This window comes from Crocodylus siamensis, chromosome 1 (assembly GCF_052110815.1).
Source record: "Crocodylus siamensis isolate JL-2025a chromosome 1, ASM5211081v1, whole genome shotgun sequence".
NCBI lineage: Eukaryota > Metazoa > Chordata > Crocodylia > Crocodylidae > Crocodylus > Crocodylus siamensis.
Window position 1 is genome coordinate 66,856,274 of NC_143395.1, and position 26,738 is coordinate 66,883,011.

General features: G+C 40.8%; 2 protein-coding genes across 3 annotated transcripts in view; one reads left to right on the top strand and one right to left on the bottom strand.

The window, feature by feature from the left end:
• Nucleotides 1–6,808, top strand: part of LOC149872870 (uncharacterized) — a 28,750-nt gene extending 21,942 nt beyond the window's left edge. The window contains exon 4 of the mRNA XM_090035770.1: nucleotides 1,037–6,808. Within this exon, the coding sequence (XP_089891896.1) occupies nucleotides 1,037–1,122 (86 nt within the window). The 3' untranslated portion in view covers nucleotides 1,123–6,808. The remainder of the gene's footprint in view (nucleotides 1–1,036) is intronic.
• The window catches only part of ME1 (malic enzyme 1), a 297,390-nt gene that overhangs the window by 44,455 nt on the left and 226,197 nt on the right, over nucleotides 1–26,738 (bottom strand). For both annotated transcript variants that reach the window (XM_090035718.1, XM_090035726.1), the window contains 3 exons: nucleotides 21,903–22,012; nucleotides 9,091–9,188; nucleotides 6,830–6,943 (listed from right to left, as the gene is read on the bottom strand). In XM_090035718.1, coding sequence (XP_089891844.1) covers nucleotides 6,830–6,943; nucleotides 9,091–9,188; nucleotides 21,903–22,012 — 322 coding nt within the window. The remainder of the gene's footprint in view (nucleotides 1–6,829; nucleotides 6,944–9,090; nucleotides 9,189–21,902; nucleotides 22,013–26,738) is intronic.

The following is a 26,738-nucleotide window of genomic DNA, read 5'->3' on the forward strand; positions in this document are numbered from 1 at the left end:
TCCCTCACGTCCACACTCTCCCATATCAGATTGATAGGAACTTCTGTGGCTACAGCATGGAGTATGGTTTACCTGCTTAAATCTTCTGAGCAGTAGCATAACAAGGGGTGGGCGATTGGGGCACCAGCCTCAGACATCTACTCAGAGGGTGTGCAAGAAAGGAAGACACTGCCCCTGCCACAGCCAGCCTAGTCCCTGCTGCTGCTCAGGGCACAAACCCTGGTTATTAAGCTGCTGCCTACAGGCATATATTAATTAACTTCATACTACTGTGAGGCCTGAGGCACTGGTGACATGTTTGTGGCATACAGTTTAGTTTTCTGAAAGCCAAACTGTTTGGCCTTAGTAAAATCTTTGGTCTTGATACAGACAGACTATTTTAGGCAAAAAGTGGCCTGAAATGTAAAGGATATACAAACTAGACATCCTCATGGTCCATTCTGGCCTTAATTTCTATGGGTATATTATTGGAAGCATTTAAAGCTTCTAATTTAAATCAATATAAAATATTTAATGAGATCTTACACAGTCTTTTATTGGCCTAGAAAACCTGAACTTTCAGAAAAGCTAAGGTGTTAGAAATTAAAGGTGAAGTTTATTTCTGAGCAGAGCGCCAGCATGAGTTTGATATGCTATAAAGTTAAGTAGGACTGATGTGGTTGATAGGCCTTGGGCTGACTGTCAGCTTTGGGATGAATTTCCTGTGAAAAGACAAATCAATTTGGCAGCCACAGGGCTTCCGAAAGAATTGATCACTTTAACTTCAAAATACTGCATTGATAAATTAGATGTGTTTTGTGTCCCTAGTGGGCTTCTTGGAGTTTTTTGTGCTTTATTCTTGCCAAGCTCTATATGGATCATAGCCTAATGTGTAGTATGGTGGGGCATACTACAAATTGCAGCATACTGTAAAACTGATCAGATGCTGGTTTAGTCTAGTCTCTGACAAGTAATTCTACAGCCAACCTTTCTTAAATGTTTTTATCTCTAGTTCTCACTTGCTACCTCCTAAATTCTGTTATTTGTCTTGTCCCAGAGAAACACAACTATCTTGGCAGGTCATTTGATGGAGGTGTGACCATTGATGTAGCTAGAGATTGTGTCCTAGTGGCAGCTTCTTAAACCATCTTGAATTGGCAATACAAACTGGTTGGGAGCAAGTGTGGAGTTGGAATACAAAACCAGAGTGTTCACAGAAGCTATACACAACAACATGAAAAATAATCTATGGTAAGTTGATATGTGATGACAAGAGAAATGGGGAAATATGAAAGCTTTGGAGGGGGAAAATATGGGACACTTCACTTGCTAGCACATGCATATATTCAAATCCATTCCACCCAAGGATAACTTCTATAATAAACGTTTGAATTAAATAGACTTTTTACTATTTAGCAGAATCCCCAGCTATCCCAACTGGAAAAGTAATAAATAGCTATAACTGTCAGAAAATCTTAAAGCATCCTTGCAAATGCATCAAGATAGCGTTTTTAAACTCCTGTCAAGAAGGGCTATTTAAATAAATTCAGGTGGCATATATGTCACTTGAATTTATGGTCCTCTTCCATTTCTCACTTCCTCTAGAAAAAAGAATTCGTTTCAAAATGCATATAAAGCTTAACAACAGATTCTACATAACTTTGAACTATGAACATTGTTATAAGGTCTTCATAGTGAAAATAACAATGGCTAATATTCCAGTGAATGTAGTCACCAATTCTTTTACCACAACATAGCAGAAAAGCTGCTTACCAAACACAGCATAATGAAAATGATTCCAAAGAAAAAAAGAAAATGAAGACACAACTGCAAGACAAATTAGAAAACCACAAAGTGGGGGGGCGGGAAAAATCAGCCACAAAATCTAAGAAGTCACTATGCAGAAGCTGTATACAAAACTGTACATGTTCACATTAGCAAATCCTAGATATCATTTGTGGCAAGAGCTAATCATTGGTGGAAATATTACATTTGTCCAAAGTAGATGAAAGATTACGCAACTCTCTTTTAAAACCAATAAACATTTTTATTAGAGATACTGTTAAAAGTGCAGACAGACTGGAGGTCAAACTGATTACACAACATTTCTTTTTTTGGATGAAGTTACTGCTAGTTAGAAGCTCCCAAGGTCTCATGTAACATTTCCAAACTGCTACAGCAGAAGAGCAGAATCATCTGAGAAAAAGAGGAAGTGTTCAAAGTTTCATAGTTTCTAGGGTCGGAAGGGACCTGAGCAGATCATCTAATCCGACCCCCTGCCATGGCAGGAAAGAGTACTGGGGTCAAACGACCCCAGCAAGATGTTCATCTAGCCTCCTCTTAAACACTCCTAGGGTAGGAGCCTGCACCACTTCTCTTGGAAGTTGGTTCCAGATCCTAGCCGCCCTGACAGAGAAGTAGCGCCTCTTGATATCTAGCCTAAACCTACCCTCTGCCAGCTTGTGACCGTTATTCCTGGTCACTCCTGGCAGTGCTCGGGGGAACAGGGACTCCCCCCGTGCCTGCTGATCCCCCCTGACTAGTTTATAACAGGCCACAAGATCCCCCCTCAGCCTTCTTTTTTGGAGGCTGAACAGGTTCAGGTCCCGCAGCCTGTCCTCATAGGGCCTGCCCTGCTGTCTCCTGATCATGCGAGTGGCCCTCCTCTGGACTCTCTCCATGCTGTCCACATCTCTCGAAGTGTGACGCCCAGAACTGGGCTATTATTGACAAGTCGTTTTGACTGACCACTTCTAACAGGACAAACTAGAACTAGGGATCTACTGAACTGGAGGAGGTGGCCAGCCAATTTTGCAGGCAAATTGTTTGGCTAGTCACAGTTTTTGTAGGCTTACCATGGTAGACCCCCCATGCCTCTCATTACCTGAGGGGCCCCAGTGGCTCCGCCCCTCCAAACAGATTGCCAGATGGCCCAAAACTACAGCTTAATTACCCTGATTGAACCTGGGGAAGCCATTAATCCATGTGTTACTAAGTATGAATTAATGACTTCCTTCCCCAGGGTAATTAAGCTGCAGTTTCAGGTCACCTCCAAGCAAGTGGATGCACCAGGCTCTACAGAGCCCTGGCCTGGTTCCTTGCCAGCAGTGGGTCCATGCACACCTTGGGGCCGATGGTAGAGAAGGAGCTGGAGCTGCGCTGCTCTCGGCCCCTTCTCTGCCATTAGCTGCGAGGCACGCGTGCACCCACCGCCATCAAGGAGTGAGCCAGAGCTCCGTGAAACCCAATGTAGCTGCTTTCAGCCTCCTGGCTGCCTGCCACAGGTGTCCTGGGCCTGGGCAAACCTCTGCCGGAGGCTGCTGGCCCTGCGCTGCTTGCAGCAGGCAGTGAGCAGCCTGCAAGCAGCGGGCAGCCTGCAAGCAGCTACACTGGACTCCTGCAAGCAGCTGCCTGCCATAGCCAACCTGGCCATGCAGCCCAGGCTCCTTGCAGCCTCCCTGTCTCCTGCTGTGAACAATCTCTCCCCTCCCCTTTCCTCTCCCAATATTGCAGGGCTTCCCTCTGCTTGCTAGTAAGGGGGGGTTTTGTTTTTTTAGCGAGCCCACCATTTTTCATGGGAAATGCCTGATTTTGTGTTTTCTGTGAAAATCACAGTCATACTTTCAGTAGGTCCCTAATTATAACAAACGACCTTTGTGTACATTTCTTTTCTGGGATGCATTTGGCAACCATACGTTAAAATAATAAACTTAAGAAACTCAGTCTATTTAATCAATCTAAGAAATATTAACAGGTGACCTGCTTAAGATCTATAACATACATGAGGAAGAGATTTTGGCAGCAAAGTTGTCTTTAATTTACCAGAAAAGCCATGAACCAGATGATGAAAAGATAAAGTTAGATGAATTGGACTCAAAATAAGATGCATTAAAAAAACAAGGAAAAATGCTTAATTATGGGGAAAATATAGCTATGGACACAATGTATTCTCTCCATCAGTTGAAATATTTAGATCAAAATGTGATACCTTCTGAAAGGTGCATTATTGCTCCATGGATATTATGAGCTTGATTCAGAATTACTGGGTAAGGTTCTATTGCTTGTTTAAAGGAGGTCAGGCTACATGATCATAATAGTCTGCTTTAGCCTTAAAACTGACAAACTTATTCAGATACTGAGGACTATCCTCCTCCCTCCTCAGGCATTCCTGTCACTTTGAGAAACACATTTACCATCACGCTGCTGACCTTTTACCTTAAACTGAATGCCGTTTTGACCAGTTCAAATATGGAAGCATTTCCATCTCCTCAGGAACTCCTAAAATATGAATCAAGGACTTCTCTTATCTCAGTCTCCAATTTCAGCTTCCACCTTATGCCCTCACCCCTCTTTTTTGATTGCACTTTTAAGAAACCTGCAAAACTTCAGACAAATTAAACCCTGTAATGCTTTACTTTAATTAATCAAAGCCAAACAATGTCCAAGCCTATCTCAATAAAAAGTACTGCTTCTCTATTACTGGTCAGAGAAAATAAAACCAATACTGTGAGCCAGGGAACACAGACTGCTGGAGTGGTCTGTTTGGCCATGTTTTGTGACTACAGTTTTCCAGCAACTGACATACAAGTATTAAGAGATGGAAGCCCTACTTTTTTATCTTTTGTTATTCTTTTCTCTCTTCTTTGCATACATTCATCTAACGGGGGGGGGGGGAAGATTTTAATGGACTCCCAAGCTGAAGCATATCTCCCCCAAGGCTACTTCAAGGACATGCACTGAAGTATTATCACATGCTGCTCCAACTGGGTGTGACCAAGGCCTAGCCAGATAGATTTGTACTAAAGTGGGTAGTCCTAAAATATTCTAAGTGTCTACAGTTGGGTCTCTAAGCTCTGACTCACTTAATGACTTGTGCTTTGAGACCTTCCAGAACAGCTTGGGGAGGTCAAAAAAACTTGCTTGCTTGCAGCAACATCTAGGCACAAATCCCACAACAAACTAAACAGTGATCAACCCTAATCTATCTCAGACAGCAGTTATTATGTCTGGCCATCATGAACATGTTATGAACATACTCAGGGCAGTCCCTGAATCTATTGGGCTCCTTCTCAGACTCCAAAATGAGATGCAGTGTAACAAGAGAAGAACAAAAGGAACTGTGCGAGACACCTTCTTTTGTCCTACACAACAAAAAATTTGTTTGACTTCAAAAAATATTAGAGAGGAAAGGATATAACTGAGTCATGGAAAACACTGACAGTAGAAGAAAACATTGTCACAACAGCTCAGCTGTTTCGCAGATCAGCAACAACTGCAGGAGGTGTAAGGGAGCAATCAAAGGAGTTGGTTAAGAAATAATAGAGGCTGCTGTTCTACTTTAGCTGGGATAAATATGCATGAACATCTGCTACGTAATTTAACTCTTACACACTTTTGAGGCTATGACAGTTCTCATCGGTGTCAGCCTTTTTCTTTGAGACTACTTGACTGATTTTGGTCAAATCACTGCTGTTCTATTTATCAGCTTCTTGTCCATATCATGCAGAAAATATTGTGAATATTTTTAACGGGTCAGTCTTATGAAACAGCCTCTATTTTTTGTCAGCCACTTAAGACAAACAAGGCTCCAATAATTAACCGTTGTAAAATAGTTTGAGGTTCTTAGAAGAAAGGCAAAAGAGGCAGAAAAGTATGACCCCCTTACTTGAACACAGTAATTCCAAAACAAAATAAAAATCTGCACTGTAGTCGACAGATAGCATTAGGTATTATGATGCTTTTCTGCTCCATCAGGTCCTCTCTGTGTATATTATAGATAACCTTTAAATATTTACACTTTTACTTCTGTGATGCTAATGTCATTACTGCAGCAGAGTGAACAATGCTGTAGCAGCTCAGTTTAATATAATGGATCACAGTCGGCTGTGTATGTTTTACAAGTTCAACACAGAACAGATGCAGTTGATGCCCATTACAAAATAAACAGAAGAATTCAGAAAGGAAAAGGAAAAGCTATTGCATGGCACAATTAATTCAAATTCAAAAAGCATCATGAACGTTCACATGAAAAAGGTGAAAAGTGAAGTTAATTGAGCTCTTGTACATTTCTTCTAAGTAGCTCACAAGCTATTAAATACATAACCACCTTTTAAAACATGCAGGCTTCTTTATTTTGGCCCATGGAATGTATATGTTTCTTTATTTTGGCATGTGGCAGAAATGAGGTAAGAGTGACTGATGAAGTCTCTCAGCAACTTCAAATTCTTGACCACTGTTGATAGCACTGCAAACCGCAACATCTGTGACATGAGCTTTATCACTATGCATGAAAGCTATTTGAGACAGAATTGCTAAGTTCATACAAACTTCTAAGGTATCTGCAACAACATCAGGAAAATATTATTGTTCATATCATGTCAGCATTTTTTCACTTAAAAAAATATTTCTCTCCGAGTATCCTGCCAGAAGCAGAGTGTGCACTCACAAACACAAATGCTTCTGCTATTAAAAACATACAGATAATCACATTTACATGAGAAATATTAAAAACCACAAGCTGAACATTTCTCTCCCTTTTCAATTTAAGTGAACTGCTTTAAAATCCACATAATACAAAATGTGCCAGAAGCAGTCATCTTTGCTGGATATTACACGAAGACTATAGACCCAATCAGATTCCTATCAAAGTCACCTGGCAGTTCTGCGCTTGATTTTAATACAAGCAGGACAAGCCACATATTTATTTATTTATCTAGAACAAAGGACTTTTAGATACTGAGAGAAAGAAAGAGAGAGCATGCACACTAAATAGCTTAATCATATCCATAAAAAGGCTTCTGCCTCTAAAACAGACCAATGAGAGTTTATAGTAATGAGAAAGCTGCATTACCTTAACTATTAATCCTTTTGAGTCAACCATCCATATCTTTTTGATAGCTTCATCTTCAGCTGTCCCTTCTTTTTGCATAGCCATAATAATAAGATTTGCTATTCCCAAGGCAGCCTTAAAAAGGAGGGAAAGAGCATTAATACAAGGCATTGGAAGAGAAACAAAAACATACTAATTTTTCATTGATTACTTTAACTAAACCTATTAATATCACTGACAGTTAAATTGAACAATGATGTTTTCATAAAGTAAACCAGCAGAAAATGCATTCTTTTCAGTGCTTCGATACTGTGGGTATAGGCACTATATAGAACTTTGTTTACCTTGTCATTATTAGATCATTTAAGTTTGTTGCAACATTTATTCCACAATCAGTAGGGACCTACTCAATTTGCAATTTCATGGATTTCACAGAAATCATGAAATTGGGCACTGCCCATGAAATCTGCAAAAAAAACCAACAACCCCAAACTTACTAAAAATAAATGCTGGCTTCACACTGGGAGCCAGCAGTCCTCATGGCTGCTGCAACCCTGCTGTGCATCCCACCAGGAGGGAATGGGGAGCCACTGGTGCAAAGGGGAGCAGCCAAGATAGTGGCTGACCAAGAGGGCTGCTGGCCACAAGGCCTCCTCCTTCCACCACTCAGCGCGGGGCCACGTGACAGACAGCCCTCTTGACCAACCAGTGAAAAGGGCCAGGGGCTGCATGACAGACAGGGCTCTCAACCAATCAGCATCAAGGAGTGGAGCCATCAGGGCCCTTCAGCCAATCAGAGTCATGGGTGTGGGCCTGCCATGATAAACCTATGAAAATGGTGGCCAGCCTGCAAAATTGTCCACCTGTGTCCTTGATTTCAGTTGGTCCCTAACAATCACGTCAGGATGCAACAGGACATTTTCACATTGACAGATTTTAATTTTGGGATATATATTGTATTTCAAAAAACTAACAAACACTGAATCTTAGAAAATAAAATAGTCTCAAGGGTTTTAGATTGTAAATCTCTTTAAAACACCCATAAAGAAGGAACATTTTCTCTTACCCACTAATAATGTATTCAGTAATTGTTGACTGATCTTGGCTACTCCCTGCCCCCCCACTCCCATCCACTTTTTAATTATTTGTCCAAATGCATATTATTTGTACAGGATTCTAGTATCTTTCTTTTCACTAATCATACATAAAAAAAAACACCAAACAATTTTGGCTGTCAACCCAATATAAACAGTTTTATTCTTGTTCTTCATTATGAAGTTTCACTGATAATCAAATAAGGCCCCACTTTTCCTGTCTAGCAGCAATTTATATTAATTTTTTTCTTTATAAATGTACAAATGTAGTCCAAATGGACTCTGGAGGGCATAAACTGTACCTTTCATTGTGTCTGTACAGTACCATACACACTGGTAATAATAAACAAATACTAATGAATATTTAACAGATGTTTCAGTCTGCTGAATATGGAGCAAAATGGAAGGCAGGTATTTTGCATATCAAGGCTGTCAGAAATGTTTCATGCATCACTGATACAGATCTTCCTGCAAACTGTGAGCCAAATTTGGGGAGTATTGATCAGTTTTTATTAAATCAATTTTCATTAATTTACATTAAAATTAGCACTCTACATTGAACTATAGGATTTACAAAGCACATGACTGCATTAGTGTACTGAATCTATATAACTTACTTGAGGGCTCATCAAAAAATGGCAGTTAACAATAATACAGGAAAGTGACCATTATATTCACACAGTGCACAATGTAGTAGCTTCAATTGCAAATACAGTGTAAGGCTTACTGTAACTCAGAAAAACTTATGACAAAGGCTTGGGTCAGGAGCCTATATGTACCAAAAAGAACTTGAAAAACAGCTTTTTCAGTAATCTTAAAAGCATCTATCTTGCTATCGGGAATATAGAGGTTTCTGTCATAAACAAAACTGATAGCAATGAAAACAGTGTTTTTCTGTTAGCCCCATTACCCCCCCTTTTTTTGGGACAAACTTCCTCAACTTTGAGATAATGAGCTAGATTAATAGTAGCTAAAACCTGAAGTTTTAATATGGGATTATGATTTCCCTGAATCATCCTATGAAAAGCATCCTGTGATGCGAATGTGGGGAAGTCCAATGAAGTACACTTGGCAAACTGTACTTGCAGGCTGTGGACCACTGTAGAAATTTACCATTTACTCTGGAACAGACATGTAACAACTACAAAAAAAAACTACACAGAAGGTTTCCTCAAGTCTAACAGATACCTCTCCAGCTCCTTGGAATAGTATTGTGTGATCTGACAGCTTGTTCTCAGTGATACGTAGAGCTGCAAGGAGACCTGCAACAGCTACAGCTGCGGTTCCTAAAATACAAAATGAATTTCTTTTACTACTTATGATATGGAACAGCATTAAGTAGAAGTTCTCAAAGCTTCAACATACTCATTTAGCAAAGAAGACTGATGGGACGAAAGCTGGTTTGCTTTGTTTTTATTCAGTCAAATACATGTAAAGTCAGTAAGAAAAGCTTCAGAATCAAATCAAATAAAAAGGTTGCTAGTCTTGATTCTGCCATAAGCCACGTTCACATACACTCTGTTTCGTCAGCACATGACATCCAGACAGTTCTCATCAGGTCTGATCCGTAATGGATAATGGAAATGGAAAGTGGTAAATGGAAAATTTCCACTGACAGGATGTATACTAAATAGGATGAAGAGTCCATAGATCCTTTGGATGCAATGAATATGCAACATGAAAGACATATTTTTATACCACATGTGCAAGCTTAGAATCATTTAGCCAATGTGTGAGCATCCCCAACTCAGTGATACAGAATAGCAGAGTAAAGATATCTGCACCATAAGAAATGAGGACAGATGGTGAGACCATGTGGGAAAAACCTTGAAGAAACCCAGTTACTTTAATTTTAAGCTAAGGATCTCATACTCTTTCAAACATCTACCCATATAGATCCTACCAAAGGTGACTGATTACTAGAGAAGTGCTAAGCTTCAATAGTGCAATCCCATGTGGCTGTCACATAAACCTCAGGTCATATAATGGAAGGTGACCCTGTGTGCCCATGTAGGGTCCCTCACTGATTAATGGGTCTACCCTAACTGAATCTATTGCAGGACTGGGGCCTAATCTTTTCTGTGCTTGTACTAAGTAATGCAGAATTCAAAATTAATAGGACTTAAGGGAATACTATAGCTCCCAGAACTGAACCCCTTATATCAGGAGTGTCAAAGATATGGCCTGCAGGCCAGATCCAACCCATGAAGCTGTGCTATCTGGCCTGTGGGACCAGGAATTCAGGGGCGGAGCCTGCAACTGAATTCTACCATGTGGAGTCGTGTTGGGGATGTGTGTTGGTGTTGAAGAGATGAGCAATGGCTGCATTAACCCCTGCCATCAGAGAGTGGTCCAGATCCAGCCTGCAAGGGCATCATGGTCCAGATCTGGCCTGGGGAGGCCAAGGGAGTTTGACACACCTGCCTTATATGGTATACTTTTTAACATGAAGGCTTTGTCTCTTATTTGTTTTTTTAAACATAATGTACACCTACAGTATTATAAAACCAAGTAGGCACTAGCAAAAATAAGAAAATGATAACATTTTTCAGGAATTCATCCATGTTCTTTCTTGTCTCAAAGATAATGTTAATATCTAGCATGCTATCATTTACCCTACTGCAGTTGAAGCCATTGCTGTTGGATGTTTTGGGTTGTTTATTTTTGTTGGGGGGGGTGGCATTCAGAAATGCTTAGAATAAAAAACACATCAGTATTATTATCTCTTATGAATCAGGGCTTATTAAGCAAAACTATTCAGGAACTGAGGATTTCAAAATCCTAAGATCTGGACACTGATTTAGAGTTTCTGTAGCTTAACCCACAAACTAAAACACCTTAAAAGCCAGCATGTATGACAGAGCCCAATCCTGTCATGCATATCCTGTGAGATGGTATTGGTGAGTTGAGCCCTCAAAGATCCTCACAAAGTACTATCAACACCTGGCAGGCTAACACGCCAAACAAGATATCAAGATATATTGAACAGATATGGAGATTTGTTGTCTGAAATAAATGGGATGACACTTGGTATGGAACAATCAAATGCACAAATACAAAATGAGGAATGTGTTAGGCTGCACTGGAGAAAAGAATCTGAGGATTATGGTGGACACCGAGGTAAGCAGGAATCAACAATATGCTATTGTTGCAAAAAAAGCAAGTAGCATATTGGGATGTATGATGAGGAGTGTTGCATGCAACTCACGAGAAGTGATTCTTGTACTCTATTCAGCACTGTCGAGGGCTTCCCTGGAGCATTTTGTCCAGTTTTGGGCACCATACTTTATTTTTTAAAAAGACAGACAAGTTGGCATGAGTCCAAAGGACAGCAAAAAAGTGATTTCATAGATTTTATAGAGGTCTAGAAATATAACAAGAAGAAAAGCTGGAAGAACTGGAACTATTCAGTCTGGAAAAGAAAAAACGGGGATTTAATTAGTCTTCAGACACAAAAAGAGTTGTTATTAAAAGGATGCTGTTTAATTGTTTGTGCTCAAAGGAGATCAGAAAAAAGTCAGTCTTGAATTGCAAAAAGGGAAATTTAGATGAGATAACAGGAAGAACTTTCTAGCTGTGAGAGTGGGTAAGCACTGCAACAGATTTCCCAGAGAGATTGTGGAATCTCTGCCACTGGAAATGTTTTAGTGCGGTTTAGACAAACATTTGTGTGAGCTCATTTAGACAGAGATGATCCTGCCCTGACCAAGGGTTAGACTAGATGACCTCCTGAGATCCCTTTTCTGAGAGCCCTATTTTTCTATGATTGTATTTGAAAACATGTGTGCCCTCATTCTCTTTACATTTGATTGTATTTCATAAATCTAACAGCCATTTTAAATCATTTTTATTTTTTCAAGGAAAAGTACTACATTCTAATACGAACCAGAAAACTGGGAGAGAAACAATATGCTTTTAAATGCAGCTTAAAATGGAGCCAACAATAATGTTGTTAAAAAGGGTTTCTCATTTCTCAGTCTCTATAAATACTCTAAGGCATTTAAAGGGGCATTAGACAAATCTCTATATAAACCCACAGCTCAGCAAAACCCCAAATAACCCCCACCCTCCACACCAAAACAATTGCTTAAAATTACTTATTTGGACACTTAAAACTATATATAAACTACAGTCCAGTGATTGAATATGGCTTTTCTGTTGCCTGCCTCTCGTCCAAAGCAAAAATCAAACCAAGCCTTCTTGCCTGGCAAGTACCAGGCTGGTAGAAACCAAAAAACAGAAAGAAAATCAAAGAGAGCAAAATCCTTTCCAAGTTTCTCCCATCACTCTATTCAGTGGGTCCCCGACAGCTCTCAGTGCAAGGTTTTTTTGGATACCAAAGATTTCTTTCCTCTTCTATTTTGGGCAGTAGGGGCCACCAGATTCTGGGGACTACCTTGGCTGTACAAAAGCTTTGTTGTGTATGGTGGGGCTGGGGAACACGTTGCCTTGTGCCTGGGACTGCTGACCTGGTCACCAGAAAAAAGAAAAAGCAGTCCCAGGTCTGTACTAGCTGAGACCCAGTTTCTTAGAGCTGCCAGAGGTCATTATTACAGCCTGGGATTGGCCAAAAGTTGTGATAATGATGGCCCTATGCCACCAAGAGGAAGCCAGTCAAGCCATTCTCCATGTTTCTTTGCAACATCAGGAATACACAGAAGCATCTGAGCAAGAGCTGGCTCAAGCAGCTGTGAGAACAGGGTAATGATGTTACGGCATTTTGGAATGCTGGAGAATATTTATCAGCAAGACTGACACACTGCTGCCAACTCCCTTAGAGATGCACAAAGTTTCAAAACAATAATATGTACTACACCTGTGCCAATTCCATTTATTAACTTCTAGTACATGGCCTGTGGACCAGATATGGCCTGCAGAGCTGGTCTGTCCAGCCAACTAGACCACTAGCATGGCCAGGGGAAGGGGCCTGCCAGAGAATCTGGGGCCTTCAGGTGTCAGTGGACATAGCAATCACGGGCCCAGTTTCCCCCCCAGCTATTTTGCCAGTCTGCACTGCCATGGCCTTACCTTCCCAGTTGCCAGCCCCCACCATATGCCCAAGGCTGGAGCCAGAGCTGCCAGCACAGCCCAGGATATACAGCCACAATGGCGGCAGCTCCAGCTCCACCATGGGGCACACAGCGGGGGCTGGAGCTGCTGCTGCTACATGCTCTAGGCACAGAGCTGCTGCGACTGCCACAGCTTCCTTGCATCCTAGGTTCAATCTGGCGTGCAAGGAGCTCCATAATCTGGATCTGGCCCACAGCACAAGGCGTTTGCCACCCCTGTTCTAATGTAACTCATTTTTGCCATATCCCATCTTTTAAATGAAAAAGGAGGCTCTTTTTAAAACCATATAATTATAATGAAGATCAGTCATATTTAGTTCTATGTACTGGGTATTTACATGTATTTGGACAGTACAATTAATTATCTTCAGATTTCCAATTAAGATGGCACAAAAATAAGTGCAACTGCAGTAATGTCCTTTGATCTGAGCTGCTGTGTTTCTCATGAATTAATTAACTTTATAAAATGATGCAAAAGGTATTTCATGTCTGTTTTTGGCAGTCATTTTTATCTAAATAATAATGGCCCAGTTTCATTAGGGTAACCTGCTCACTATCACTGTTTATTGATGGCAGTAACTGTCATCACCCCTTTTCAGTAGTTTGCTTTAGTTTTGCTTCAGGAAAGGGGGGAAAATGTCAGTGTGAATAGCAGATCTGTTTAACCAGAACTGCTCTGACCTATGGCACGACCTTAAATTTCACCCTGAATATTGACTGCAGTTTATGAAAAGACCATCAAAATATAAACTGTACTGTGAAGTGCCAAAGCATAACCAGACCTTGTGACTACTACAAAATATAACCTGAATCATACTGCAGTTGTGTATCACCACATATCTATCAACAAGTTAAGAACATGAGTCAAAGATACACTGGAAAAGCAAACCGGATGTTCTCCAATAATATTCATTTGACAACTGAGTTCACTACCCACAAAACTCTAAAAGAATAATCTCTGAAAATTTAACAGACAATAACATCTTGTCATATTTCATGTAAGCAGCTGTGAAAGTTAACGTGCTGAAACAGTTTTCTAATCAGGAAGAAGATCCCTTTGCTAAAATGCTAACACCCTTGAACAATATGGGTGTGAAATTTGACAGGGAATCATATTTAACATTTATTTTCTGTCCAACTTTCTGCCATTCTTATTATCATCAATGCAGACCTTGGCCAGCAGTATGTTAGCTTATGTTTATTTTATGATGAAGTCTAGAGACTGAAGTACTACTGAGTTAGGGTCTTACAAACACTTAATGAAAAATGCCTTCCTTAAACAGCTTAAATTCCACGCTACAACGACACACAATACGTAAGTAAAAAATAAACAAACAGATTTATTGTTACTGTTTTCATTTTGATTAGGAGAAATTAAAAAGCCTTCTGGTTTTGATATCCTTCAATTATTCATATTGCACAAATAAAGTACATATATGGCAGCACAATGTTTCTGTATGTTGGATTATGTGGTTAACATCTCAACATAAAACATTAGTCTTATCTAACTCTCCCATTATTGCCAACTATAGGATGGAAAAGATTTAAGGGACAGAAGAGAGGCCCCTAACTTCTCTTAGTCCTACTGAAGAGGAGAGAAAAAGGAGAAAAGACCCTATCCAAAGAGTAAGATCTTTGGGTAGGAAGAAAAATTCAATGCCTGAGTTTTTTTTTTTTTAATGAGAATATCATATCAAAAGGCCGTCCCTGAATTCTTAGAATGCCTAAAACAAAAAACCAACACTCCCAATCTAGGTCCTGACTACAACGGCAAATTGGTAGTTTTTATCTCCTCCTTCCCATCTCAGCTTCTTCACTGACCAATCTGCTCCCCCATGCTGGTAATTGCTGCTTCCCTCCCCCAGTTAGTAGGTAATAGAAATTCTCAGGGAGTATGCCACCCATTCCTACTCCTTCTGCAGCAGTAGTTGAATGGACTATCACAGCATAGCCACTAATAGTCTTAAGACATTAAAACTGTTTTTAAATCCAAATTTTATTTCCAATGGGAACCACTACTCTTCAGATGGTTTCTTTTGTACACAACTGTGTTCATCTGGGGTCTGAAACATGCTCCTGTGTCACTTAGCACAGCTAAAGCCCTGAAAAATGGCAGATGCACATAATTTTATGAGTACTCTCGTCTATTGGGATTTGAAATGCTTTCTCTTTCCACCCCTGGCAAAAGAGAGATTGTTAGAAGGTTTATGGCACAGAAGTCCAGATTTGCTGCCCCACTGCTGTACTTTCATGGTTCAAAAGAGTGAAAAATTTCTGCTCTAGAGCCTTCTTTAAAAAAATCAGCTATTTGTCATGAGCTTTAGTTCCTTTAACATATAACTTTATAGATGTGAACTTGACTATGGATTGGGATTTTTTAAACTGAGTTAATTAAACAGTTTCCTTTATGAAGCTTCCTAAGTCAAAGGCGGGCAACCTTGTACAAGTCGAAGGTTGGAACAATCTGGCTCCAGTCCAGCATGGGCCAGGTGGCTTCCATAGCACATCAGCAGTGGGGGACTTTCCTTGTGTCCACACTGGGGCCCTGCAACTGGGAGATGTACCTGTAACACCACCGCTTCTCCCAGACCCAGCTGTGGCACAGGTGTAGGTTCCATCTAGTATGGAGCTATATCAGGACTAGGCATCTGCAAATGGAGTGTGTATTGCTGCTGTTTCTCCCATCTTCCCCTCTCCCCCTGCACTCCCCTCCCCTCCAGCTGTACCATGGGCACAGCTCCCCGCTAGCTAGAAGCTGCACCTGCACCACAGCTTGGGGAAGTGGAGGAAGTGGTAGTAACATGGATGCAATTTGCAGATACCTGGTCCCAACACAGCTCCCCACCTGCTTGAAGCTGCACCTGTGCTGCAGCCAGGAGCAGGGTGCTGGGAGAAGTGGGGGTGGCATAAGCAAAGCGTCTCAGCCCCAGTACAGGAGTTGGCAAAGCCCCTTGCTGCTAATGTGCTCCCAGAACCACCTGGCCCATGTCAGACTAGAGCTGGGAGGGCAGGGAGAAGCAGCAGCAGCACAGGCACTGCTAGGAGCTGTCCAAACCCAGCACAGGTCCTCAGTGCCTGGCCCCGGTGTAGTCATAGGCATGAACACAGGCAAAGCCCTGCAGCTTTTCAGGCTGCTGCTTTAAGTGGGTTCATTCTGACTGAAGATCTAGTCTGCAGCTTTCTTGCTTCAGCCTGCATTATACAATAATACAGAGCCATGTTCTGAAACAACTTAATATAACATCTAATATGATTATTTATGGTGTTGAGTGACCTTTTCAAAATGGTATTCTCACAGCTGCTATCTAGTGTATACTAAAAGCATGGACACATGTAACATTTACACCAGTTAAAGCAGAGCATAGAAGCCTGTTAAACTGGTTTAAAGCTTCCTTGAATGGTCAAAAGCATACCTGGAAAACTAAGTGCTCTTTTAAACTGGTTCACTGAACCAGTTCAGTGTTATATGTAGGCTACAGACAGACATTAAAAAAAACCTGAGCCTGAACTGATTCAATCTTTGCAGGTTAGTCTAACCTGGCTAGACTGAACTGGTTTGTAACCAAACAGCCATTCTCTCTGGACTGAGGAAATTCAGGCACATGCGCAGGCTAGAAGCTGAGGGGCACTAGAACAGCCCTCCGTTCCTTCTACAGTGCTGAGCTGAGGGGGGCATGGCCAGGGCCTAGCAGGACCTCTGATTAGGGAGGTCTGCCTGCACCATCCAAGGCTTTTCCCTGCTGGCTGCTGAAAGGGTGGGAGTATTACCAACCCCCAGCTAGTACTCTGATGAAAGGGGTGGGGGTGCAGTGCATGCATCTGTTGACAATATGGAAACCCCGGCTCTGTGCTGTCATGGCCCCACTGCTGCTGGGTTCCTCATGGAAACCAACTGCAGCAACGCAGGCAGGGGCTGCTGTGAAATGGAGTCTGCTGCAGGCCCAATCCGAACTGCAGGCCAACCTTTGCCTGGCCCTGTTATAGACTAACCTGTTCAAAGAGGCATAAGCTTTCATGAGTGAGAATAAGGGAAAAGAATAACTTATAAAAAAGGATAAAACTTATAGAAGATGACAACAAACAACTTAAAAGGCAACTAGAATATCAACATAAAACAGAACACCCCTGAACAATATCCCCGCCTAGCTTTGTTTGCTAAATGCCTGCCCAAATGGGAAGGTGCTATGGCACTTCTGAAAGATATGCAGGCTTGGCTTCTGGTGGGCTGCAGGAAGGATGGAGTTCCAGAGCTGAGGAGCAACTTCCAAGAATCACCTCCTATACACTTGCACCAAGCTAAATTGGTGCACTGATAGTATTTTAGGACCTTGCTCTTGGCTGATCTTAAAGATTGCAATGGGTCAGAAGGAAAAAGACAATCCCTTAGGGCCCAGACCTAAGGCACTATAGGTCAAAACCAGCACCTTGAATTGTCCGCAGAAAGCTACTGAGACCCAACACAAACTCTGTACCACTGGAATTATGATCCTGGCAATCCACACCCATCAGAAAGTGGGCTGCTACATTCTGCACCCGCTGCAACTTCCAGATGGTCTTCAAGGGCAGCTCCACATTGAGCACATTATGATAGTCTAGTCTTAAGGTTACGAAGGCATGGATGATGGCAACCAGATCTGAATTTAAAAGAAAGGGTCACAACCTTCTCATGAGATGGAGCTGGTGAAAAGTACTCCTAGCCACTGCTGCCACCTGAAAATCCAGATGCAATTTTAAGACCAGGACCACCTCCAAGGCTGTGAACATGACTGACAAAGGAAGATGAACCCCAACAATAATAGGTGTCTCAATTACCCCAAAGTCAAGTGGTCTGCCTACCACCATCACCTTTCTTTTTATTGTTTCCACATTTCAAACTTTAAAAGAATCAATATGAGAAAAAGAAAACAATTTATTATGACAAAACAAGGATTTCTTATTTGAGAATTGGACTGATTTAGATCTGACATGATCTTAAGACAGAATACTTTTTTGGCCAAATAATACAGTTTACAAACATTTTTAAACCTAAAGAAGTTCATCGAGAGATGAATATTTGTTGGAATTGACTTTAATTATATCATTTAATAATCTTGTATCATATGGCCTGAGTTATTTTTAAATCTATTTTCTTCAATAAACCTTTTTAATAATTAATTTAAATGGCATATATGTTAAAAACAAATAATTTCCTAAGGGCATATAAATTTTGCAATTATTTACAGAGGTAGTAGGTTATGGAATTATTTTTGCTGGCACTGAAGTGAAGGAAAGTATTACATCTGTTGGCATAATGGAATAAATAGAGTTACAGTGGTAAAACTAAAGAATACAGAAATATACCATATGCAGGGATCAAATACTGCATCTGTGCATACTTACAAGTTTATCATTTTCAGTGAGACAGTAACTTATTCAAAAATGTTTTTAAAAAGTGGTTTAAAATGTCAGCAAGATGCAGATTTTTTTCACCACCACTTGAAATCTTGGGTCAGTTCTGATCCACAGTAGCTGCCATATGATGGGTGTTTGAAGACATAAATAATGGTTTTCAATCAGTTCTTATTAGACAGTTCCCACAATCAAAAATCAAAACTGTAAATAGCACTAATTAGTACTCCTGTTCACATTTTTAGCAGGCATGCCAAAAAGAAAAGAGTAGTAGGGTTAAAAGAAGCTAAGCACATAGACTGAACCGCCTTCTGAACCCCATCAGCAGTTCCTCTAGGTCAATATTGATATGGCAGGACATTTGCAATGATTCTCCATACTGCATCTATTCTGTGGGAAAATAAAATTACTTTTCCAGATCCATCAACACTGGTCATTTCATAAGAAAAAGGTGGAGGGGGATGGGGGAGAAGAGGAGGTCTTTGTCTTAAACACAAGCTCAGACACCTTTCAAAAAAAATGACAGAAGGTGAAATTGTTATAAATTAATTAGAATGATTACATACAAAAAAAGTTATCAGTGGTTAAGGCTGCAAACTCAATGAATATTTTTGGAAATGCCAGACTAGGTTAGCCTGTGTTATCTTAATTTAGCTCCTTTGTGCAGATGCAAGGTAATACCATCTTTAAAACACGTCACTGCACTTAGTTTTTATCCACGGAACTCCTGCCTCATTCAAGGCATAGGATGGATAATGCTCACTGACATCACTAAAATGATTCAGACTGTTTCAGTGAACATTCGGTAAGAGTACCTACTCAAAGTTTCCTTGATCCTTATCATTCTGCATGGCTCTGTCCTTACTGTACACCAAGCAAACCTTGCATTGAAAAAGAACCATTAATGACCTCAAGGTTGCTTTTATGTTAGGGGTTGGTTGGGCAGCAAGGGGCATTCCAGGGTCCTACCTCTTGCCTCACTGGACGCATCCCCATGAGCTGAAACATGCGTTACCCTGGAGACAACTAGCAGCAGCACATATTTGTTGCCCTGGGTGAAGTAGGGGAGGCTGGGGCCAGCACCTGGACTGGCCTCAGCAGTCTTACCCAGGGTCCTGGGGGCCTTCTGGGGCGGCAGCAGCAGCGATCTGGGTGTGCAGAACCTGGCCAGCAGCTGGAGCGTGGCTCTGGCTGGCCAGCCTCCAGTTTTAGCATGCTGCACCCACTTTTTTCTGCTATGACTTCTTTAGATACCAGGATTTCCTGGTATCTAATTTTGCTGCCACACTGTAAATATGCAGCATGGCAAATGGAATCATGAGCGCTACGTGCATTTCACGGGCTCTGAGGCACCGCAAACCGTACGTTCCCACTCAGTGAGACACTGCCATTCTGTCTGTTCCCTCCATGGTGTCTGCTGGCCACCCAGCCCTCCCTGTTCAGTTGCTGTGATGCTGCCAAATATAACTCTTTCTGTTTCTCATGGCCACTTGAATTAGTGGTGAGGGTAAGCACAGGTGGTGTGGGTGTCCCAGGAGAGTGGTGATTACTAGTTTGCAGCAGCATTTCAGGTTGTAAGCAGCGGTAAAAAGGTGTCAACCCCTGTTCCATGGCACTTATCACATGACATGTTATGATTTTAGTTTCCCATATGTCTGAGATTCATAGATTCAGGCGAGAGTGTGTTATCGCCTTCATTTTACAGTTGGAGAACTGAGAGATAGAGAAAGAATAAGGCCAAAACTACCAGATATGTACACTAATTTTGGGGTGCTTAATTTGAAACAACCATGTTTTAGTTCCATAACAAATCAATCAATCTCCATAACACTCCAGTGAGTAGGGGGTATACCTAGTTAACACATCAAGAACTGCGGTACGGTAAAAACATTTCCACTAATTTCAAGTTCTCAATTTGCAATACCTAGGACCTGCATTTTCAGAGTACTTAGCACTTTATAAATTCAAAATATAATGCTCATCAACTTCAACTGTAAGTGCTGAGCACTTTAGCAAATCAGATCCTACAATATAAAGTCAGACACCCAGAAAGTTAAGAACACACTATTAATGACTATCTGTGAAATGTCTCAATTGAGCAACTTATCCAACATCCCAAAGAATTTCTGCAGCTGAGGAAAAAAAAAAGATACATTTCACCAGGGGGGCATCTAACTGCCTAGACCTCACCCTGAAGTTCTCTGCTTCATTCACTGAGAACTTTTTAATTTATGCAATAATTAAGGCAGGCAGGAGAGGATCTGGGGTGCATGGGATCACATTGCCTTTGACTGTGAAGTAAGCTTTCTGCCAGAGAGCTCTGGTCTTGGCTACCAGTGGAGGATTCTATCTTGTAATCTTAATATTCCTTTTCTGGACATCTTTTACATTTTATTTTTCATATTTATAAATAAAGCAAACTAAAAATATTTGGGAAGTTTGAACAGGTCGAGACATGCTAACATTTATGTCGGTCATCAGTAGGGTACACCGCATGAACATCTATTACTTGACATAACACAGTACCTGATAGAAGGCTTTTAATATCTATCTGAACCTGCCACCACAAGCCAAGAGACATTTTTTGCTAGTAAGTTTCACAGCTATCTAGAAAACAACTGAAAATCATTGGGAGTTACTCTACTGTTCTGATATTAAGGCTACCATTTTTACCTCCAAAAAAATAATCATAAAAATTGCACTAAACACATATATGGGGTTAACTTATACTTGGGCCCCTTCTAGTCCTGACTTCTGTACTACTTTTGTGCATGCAACAAAAATTCCAAGTTATAATTTTCTTTAGAAGTTTTTATTTTAGTATCTTTAGTCCATTCAATTCTATGGGTCTTTCCCTGGTTACTTGATTCTTCTGTGGGATTTTGAAAAGGGCAAAGGTAGTTCAACATCTTTATTTGTTGTTATCAACTTGCAACTTAGACTCAAGGAAAATACTGTTTACCTAAAATTGACCCTAAAAATCTAGCGTCAACTTATAATCAGAACAGTACTGTAGAGACAGAATTGAACCACATTTCTGGTCTGAAACTTTGAAACAGAATTTATTATTTCTGTCAGGAGAGCTCCACAATGGGAAGGCATAGTAGAGCCACCAACTACTGTGGAGGCAGAAAGAACCGGTGAGAAACTTTGAAGAGGGTAGGGGATTAATTGTCATTGACCTCAAGTCTGGTTTGCCCCTAATGTGCAAGCAGGCTGAAGTCTGTGCTTAGGTCATAGATCTCAACACAAATAACTCAAGTTAGTAAATTGAAACAGTCAGAACTTTAAAAATACTTTAAATTGTAGGCATCTAGATGGAGCATGGAACATAAATTAAAGGAGGAAAGTGTAACAGGAGAAATAACAGGTTTACATATCCCAAGACAGCATAATACTCCAGCAGGTGTCTTCAGGTACCATTTCAAATCCAGTAAGATGGTTTTTTTAGCTCCAATACAGTAACTATAAACTAACCAAGACTCAGTTTTCCTGTTCTGTAAGAACACACAGAGCAAGAGGGGGAAAAAGGTGTCTTGTTACCTTGAATGTCATCGTTGAAAGTGCAATATATGTTGCGGTACTTATGCAAGAGGCGGAATGCATTAGCATTAGCAAAATCTTCAAACTGAATGAGGCAATTCATCCCATACCTAGAAAGACAAATGGATTGTAAATTTACAATAGAAACATAGCATGTCTTATCCTTAAACTTCTAGTATCTTCTATTTAAGTCCAGAAGATACTAGAAATTCTTTTAGAAGATTTCTGAAAATGATAAAATACATTATAACATATCACTCTACCCCGCCCTAGCATCAGGAGAGGAAAATATAAACAGTTTAGTTTAATCTCAGATAATACAAACCAAAGTATCTTATCCATTATCATTTGGCAATTTGAAGATATCACCACCATGCCACTCTCTAAACTGATCGTAGTTAGGCAATATGCCCTATGGTTTGAGTTAAAGGCCCACATTGATCAAACATGCTCATGGGAACCTACCACAGGAATAGATTAGTGCAATCCAGCTGAGTAAAATATGTGGCAGGGCCCACTGAACACAGCCCCCCTCAGCACCTATGCTTATCCAAGTCATGGTGAGCCATTACAAGGAACACATTTGGACAACTTCTTCACTAGTACAGCTGAGCTGCACCTCTCTTTTGCATTTTAATGATTCTTGTTTCTTTACCAGCCTTAAATGTCTGGTAAACCACCAAATGGGGCCCCACAGAGTTCACCCAGAATTTCTCTGTTGCTCCCTCTCTTGGCCTGTTGCATATGATTACTGTGGCCTCACCCTCCCTGAAGCGAAGCTAACCAGGTTGCCCTGTACCTTACCTGCATATCAATTTTTGGAGGATCCCAGGACTTGTGACAAGAACAGCTGATTCCAGTCACAAGTGGGGGGGAGGGTAATTAGCACATGGATCCTTTGGATATCTGGAATACACGTACATACTGAGCAGTGATGGGATGTGGGGTCACCATGGGTTGAAATGCTATTGACTACTGGGGGCCTAACCCAATGCATGATATGGTAAATCATGAGCCTTTGTCTTTGGCCTAATATCATGCATAGTTTGTACTACATATAAATAGGTGCCAAAATACTACTTAAAAGTGTTTCCACAAAGTACCTGTGCCAAAATTTGCAGCAGTTTCAAAACAAGGTAAAATGCATCCATTCTGGATGAACTAAGTCTATGGGTACTGTATGTAAATTCCTATAGCTTTGTTTATTTCCATTTCATTTTTTTTTCAAATTTGCTCCTTTCTTCCATGTGCTCAGGGAGACCAGGGTCTGACAGTAAGGAGAGGGGCTGCAGAAACAAGAAGCTGGGGGTGGGGACAGAGGGTAAGACGACTATCTGATCTCCAAGATGTATTTTGCTTGCTGAAGCAATGGGAAGGGGGAAAATTCAAGGCAAACCTCCAATAATTAGATTATATACCTTGAAAATTATATAAAATTTATGAATTTTCCATATATATTCTAATTATTGGGCGGCTGTCTTGTAGTCAGGAACACCTTATATTCAAGTAAATACTTAAAAGTAGTTTTGCATTTAAATTTATAGATTACTTGTACAGTATTCTAGCTATTCATGGAGTTTTACAAGATAAAAAAGGTGAGTTCCTATCCCAAATTTCTTATAATCAAAGGTAGCCTGCAGTACAAGAAGGTCAGATAGGGGAAAGCACCAAAATGGAAATCATGGATGAAAGCAGACACAACTGACCTGATAATAATTTTACTAGCTAAGGCAGGATTTATTATACTATGAGGCATGCCTTGTCATTGCTGAAAATAAAGGCAGCATATTTCCCCAGCTAGCATGTCGTCCTGACTTCAGAATATTTAGCAGCTGCCTGGGGAAATGATATACACTGTAGTCAGCAAGTTATCTTTATTGAGAAGTGGTGCATACAAGTCAACGTGTGAATGAGAAACTGCCTGGTAGATCTCAAATAGGGAAAATGTCTTACGCAGAAAGATGAGAAAAATGCATGATCTAGCTTAAATAGACAAACTTATAGAAAATAAACATCACTGTGAAGTCCAGGTAGGCATTTCCTTCCTCTTCCCCAGTCTTTTTGTAACATCATTTTTCTTGCCCTGGAACACCAGGTGTAACTTTTGAAGAGTAGTAGCTTACTTTTAAATAAGGGGCTATGGCTGAATGACTTTAATAAAGAATAAAGAACCTTAAGCAGGACTTTATTTTTCTGTTATCTATTGTATCCTCCTCTCTCTGCACCACACACACCTCCTACTGTACTTGATCAAAATGCATTAGTTGTTGGAACCCCTCTCTCAGTTGACTGCCAAAAGAGGCATAGTTTCCTTCTCTGGCCCAAAGAATCCTAATATTTTGCTGTTTGTAAAGCTGTAATTATAACAAGTGAAATAGAGATTCCCCAATCCCAGCCAAGCCAAAAGTTCTTTTGGGAGGTTGGCAAAGTAGTGCCTAAAACTCATTTGTCCCACACTGGGTGAATGTTGTAACTGCTGAGCTACTGGATAACAAGTGGCACTGCCCATTGCAACATGCTTCTCCACTTTTTAATGAAAGTGGCTGCGGCTGCTTTGTTTTGCACAGAGTTCAAATCTGTCAGTGTCTGTTGGCATGCTCTGAGCACACCTAGTGAATTAGACCCTTAAAGTAAGACAAATGGAGACTTAAGGATTCCAGTCTGGCTTAGGTTTAAGTACACATGACAATCTACTCAGCCTGGTCAAAGTAGCGGCACTCACAGTCACATGCAGAAACATTACTTTAGGTGTATAAGAAGCTCTACAGGTGAGAACTTTGGTAAGTACAGACTTTTATAGCTACAAGATTATAAGAGTCAGGGTCATGGTGGTGACGAGGATTGTAGTCTTAAACCAAGTTCCTAAACTCTGCCTAAAAGTTAGTACCACTCAGGTACTAAAAATTTGGTTTTTGGTAGACATGGGCCTAATTAGCAACTTGCCCAAAGTTGCACAGAAGGTCTGCATCCCAGGTATGATTGCACTCACATTTCTGGTGTCCATATTCAATACATCTGATACCAAGTCATCCTTCCTTTACGGGTTCAGGACTAAAGGAAGCAGATGCAATTCTGACTTCACACCAAAAATGGGAGCTGACCAGGAGTCTAACTTAGAACTCATCCGGATCCACTAGAAAAAACTGCAGTTGTCAAAAGGCTCAATTCATAAAGCTACTTGTCTTTTGAAACAATGATCTGATATCAATTTTATTCAGCATGTCTAATTTAAAACCCAGTCTCTATCTTATCCTTAGGTGTCTGAGGGTTAGACAGACGTTATTTCTGGTGCACTACAGAGACAAGAAGAAGGTGACAAAGTTGACAAAGGCATGCTCTCCAGCCAGAGGACTATATGGGACTGCTCCTTAGCTCCCCTTCCCTCAGGAGCATGTCAGTGATCCGGGAAATCTTGATGATAGGCCTGCTTGATCAGCTGTTGCCACCATGTAACAACTGATGGGGCGGCCTGAACACACCCACAGAAGTAAGGGCTCATTGGTCAGTCTCCACCTCCCAATCAGACCTGACCAATGAGCCCTCACTCCTGTGGGTGGGTTTTTTGGCCTTAAGAAGCCAAGAAAAACCCGGTAAAAAATCAAAAATAATCAAAAACCCTATAGGAGTCCAGTGGGACCTGTGACAATCTGGGTGCCATTCTCACTGACAAGTAAGACCCTGGGGGGTTGCTTTTACACCTTTGCAAAAAAAATTTCAGAAGCATATTTGTGTCTTTTAGTCTTGCTGCTAGCCATTGTTTTGGATTCTTTCCTGAAGGAACAGGTGGTTGCTTTTTAGGATCTAGAGATTCATGTTCAATTCCAAAATCTTATTTGTCCGTTTCCTTTGTTCACATGAGTTTTGGAACTATAAATGCTTTAAAAATATCAGAAGTGGTTGCTGACAATCAGTCCAAGAAAGCAGCAAAACCAAAATAACAGCCACAAAGGAATTCCCTCCTTCTGTTGCGTCTGTCAACAACCCTGTCATCCAAAACTGTTTATAATGTGCCAGGACACAATGTGGACAGCATCCCATTGCACTTTCCACTGGTTTTTTTTTTCTTGTTTTTTTTTAAATTAGTTCCCACATCATCCAATTCCTCAAAACAGTTTTAACCAAATTTGGCATTCTCCCCCATTCATGCTGCACATGCACCTTTTCAACATGCTGGTGTGTGCAGAGTCTAGGAGTTCCCTGATCCCAAGCTACCCACATGCCCGGACCTTTACAAGGTGTGTATAGCCTGGCTGCACGTGCCCTTTAAATGTGCTGGTGTGCAGAGAGCCCCACAACTCCCTGTGTGCCATATTCCCTGTGTGCATGGGCAACTCAGCACAGTCTCTGATGCGGGCTTCCTCATGCACTGGCAAGTTGAAAAGGCAGCCCAGCACTAGAGAGTAGCTCTCAAGTCCAGGCTCCCTGTACACCCTTTTAAACTAACATGCCATATGGTCAAATTAAAGTGCAAGACAAACTAGCCATAAAGATGTTCCACATTTAAATGAATGGCTGGTTCACCAATTTTACTGCATGATAAACTGCTTGAACACACTGCTTAAACATTTTGCAATTTTTGCATGGTTAACTTGTTAATGGTGTGATAAACGTAATGTCTGGAGGGGGTTGTGTGAACTTTTCTTTCTTTCTATAGCCAACAGTGAATTGACAAGAGCTGTTTCAGTGGGTCTCCTTCATTTTGTTTTCTCTAGCAAAAGTTTTCACGAAACAAGTTTAAGAAAAAAGGGGATCTTCCCCTAAAAAATATTCTGACAGAAATTCTAACCAGCTCTAGATATTCAAACCCTTCAAAAAAAGAACAAGAGAAAGACAGAT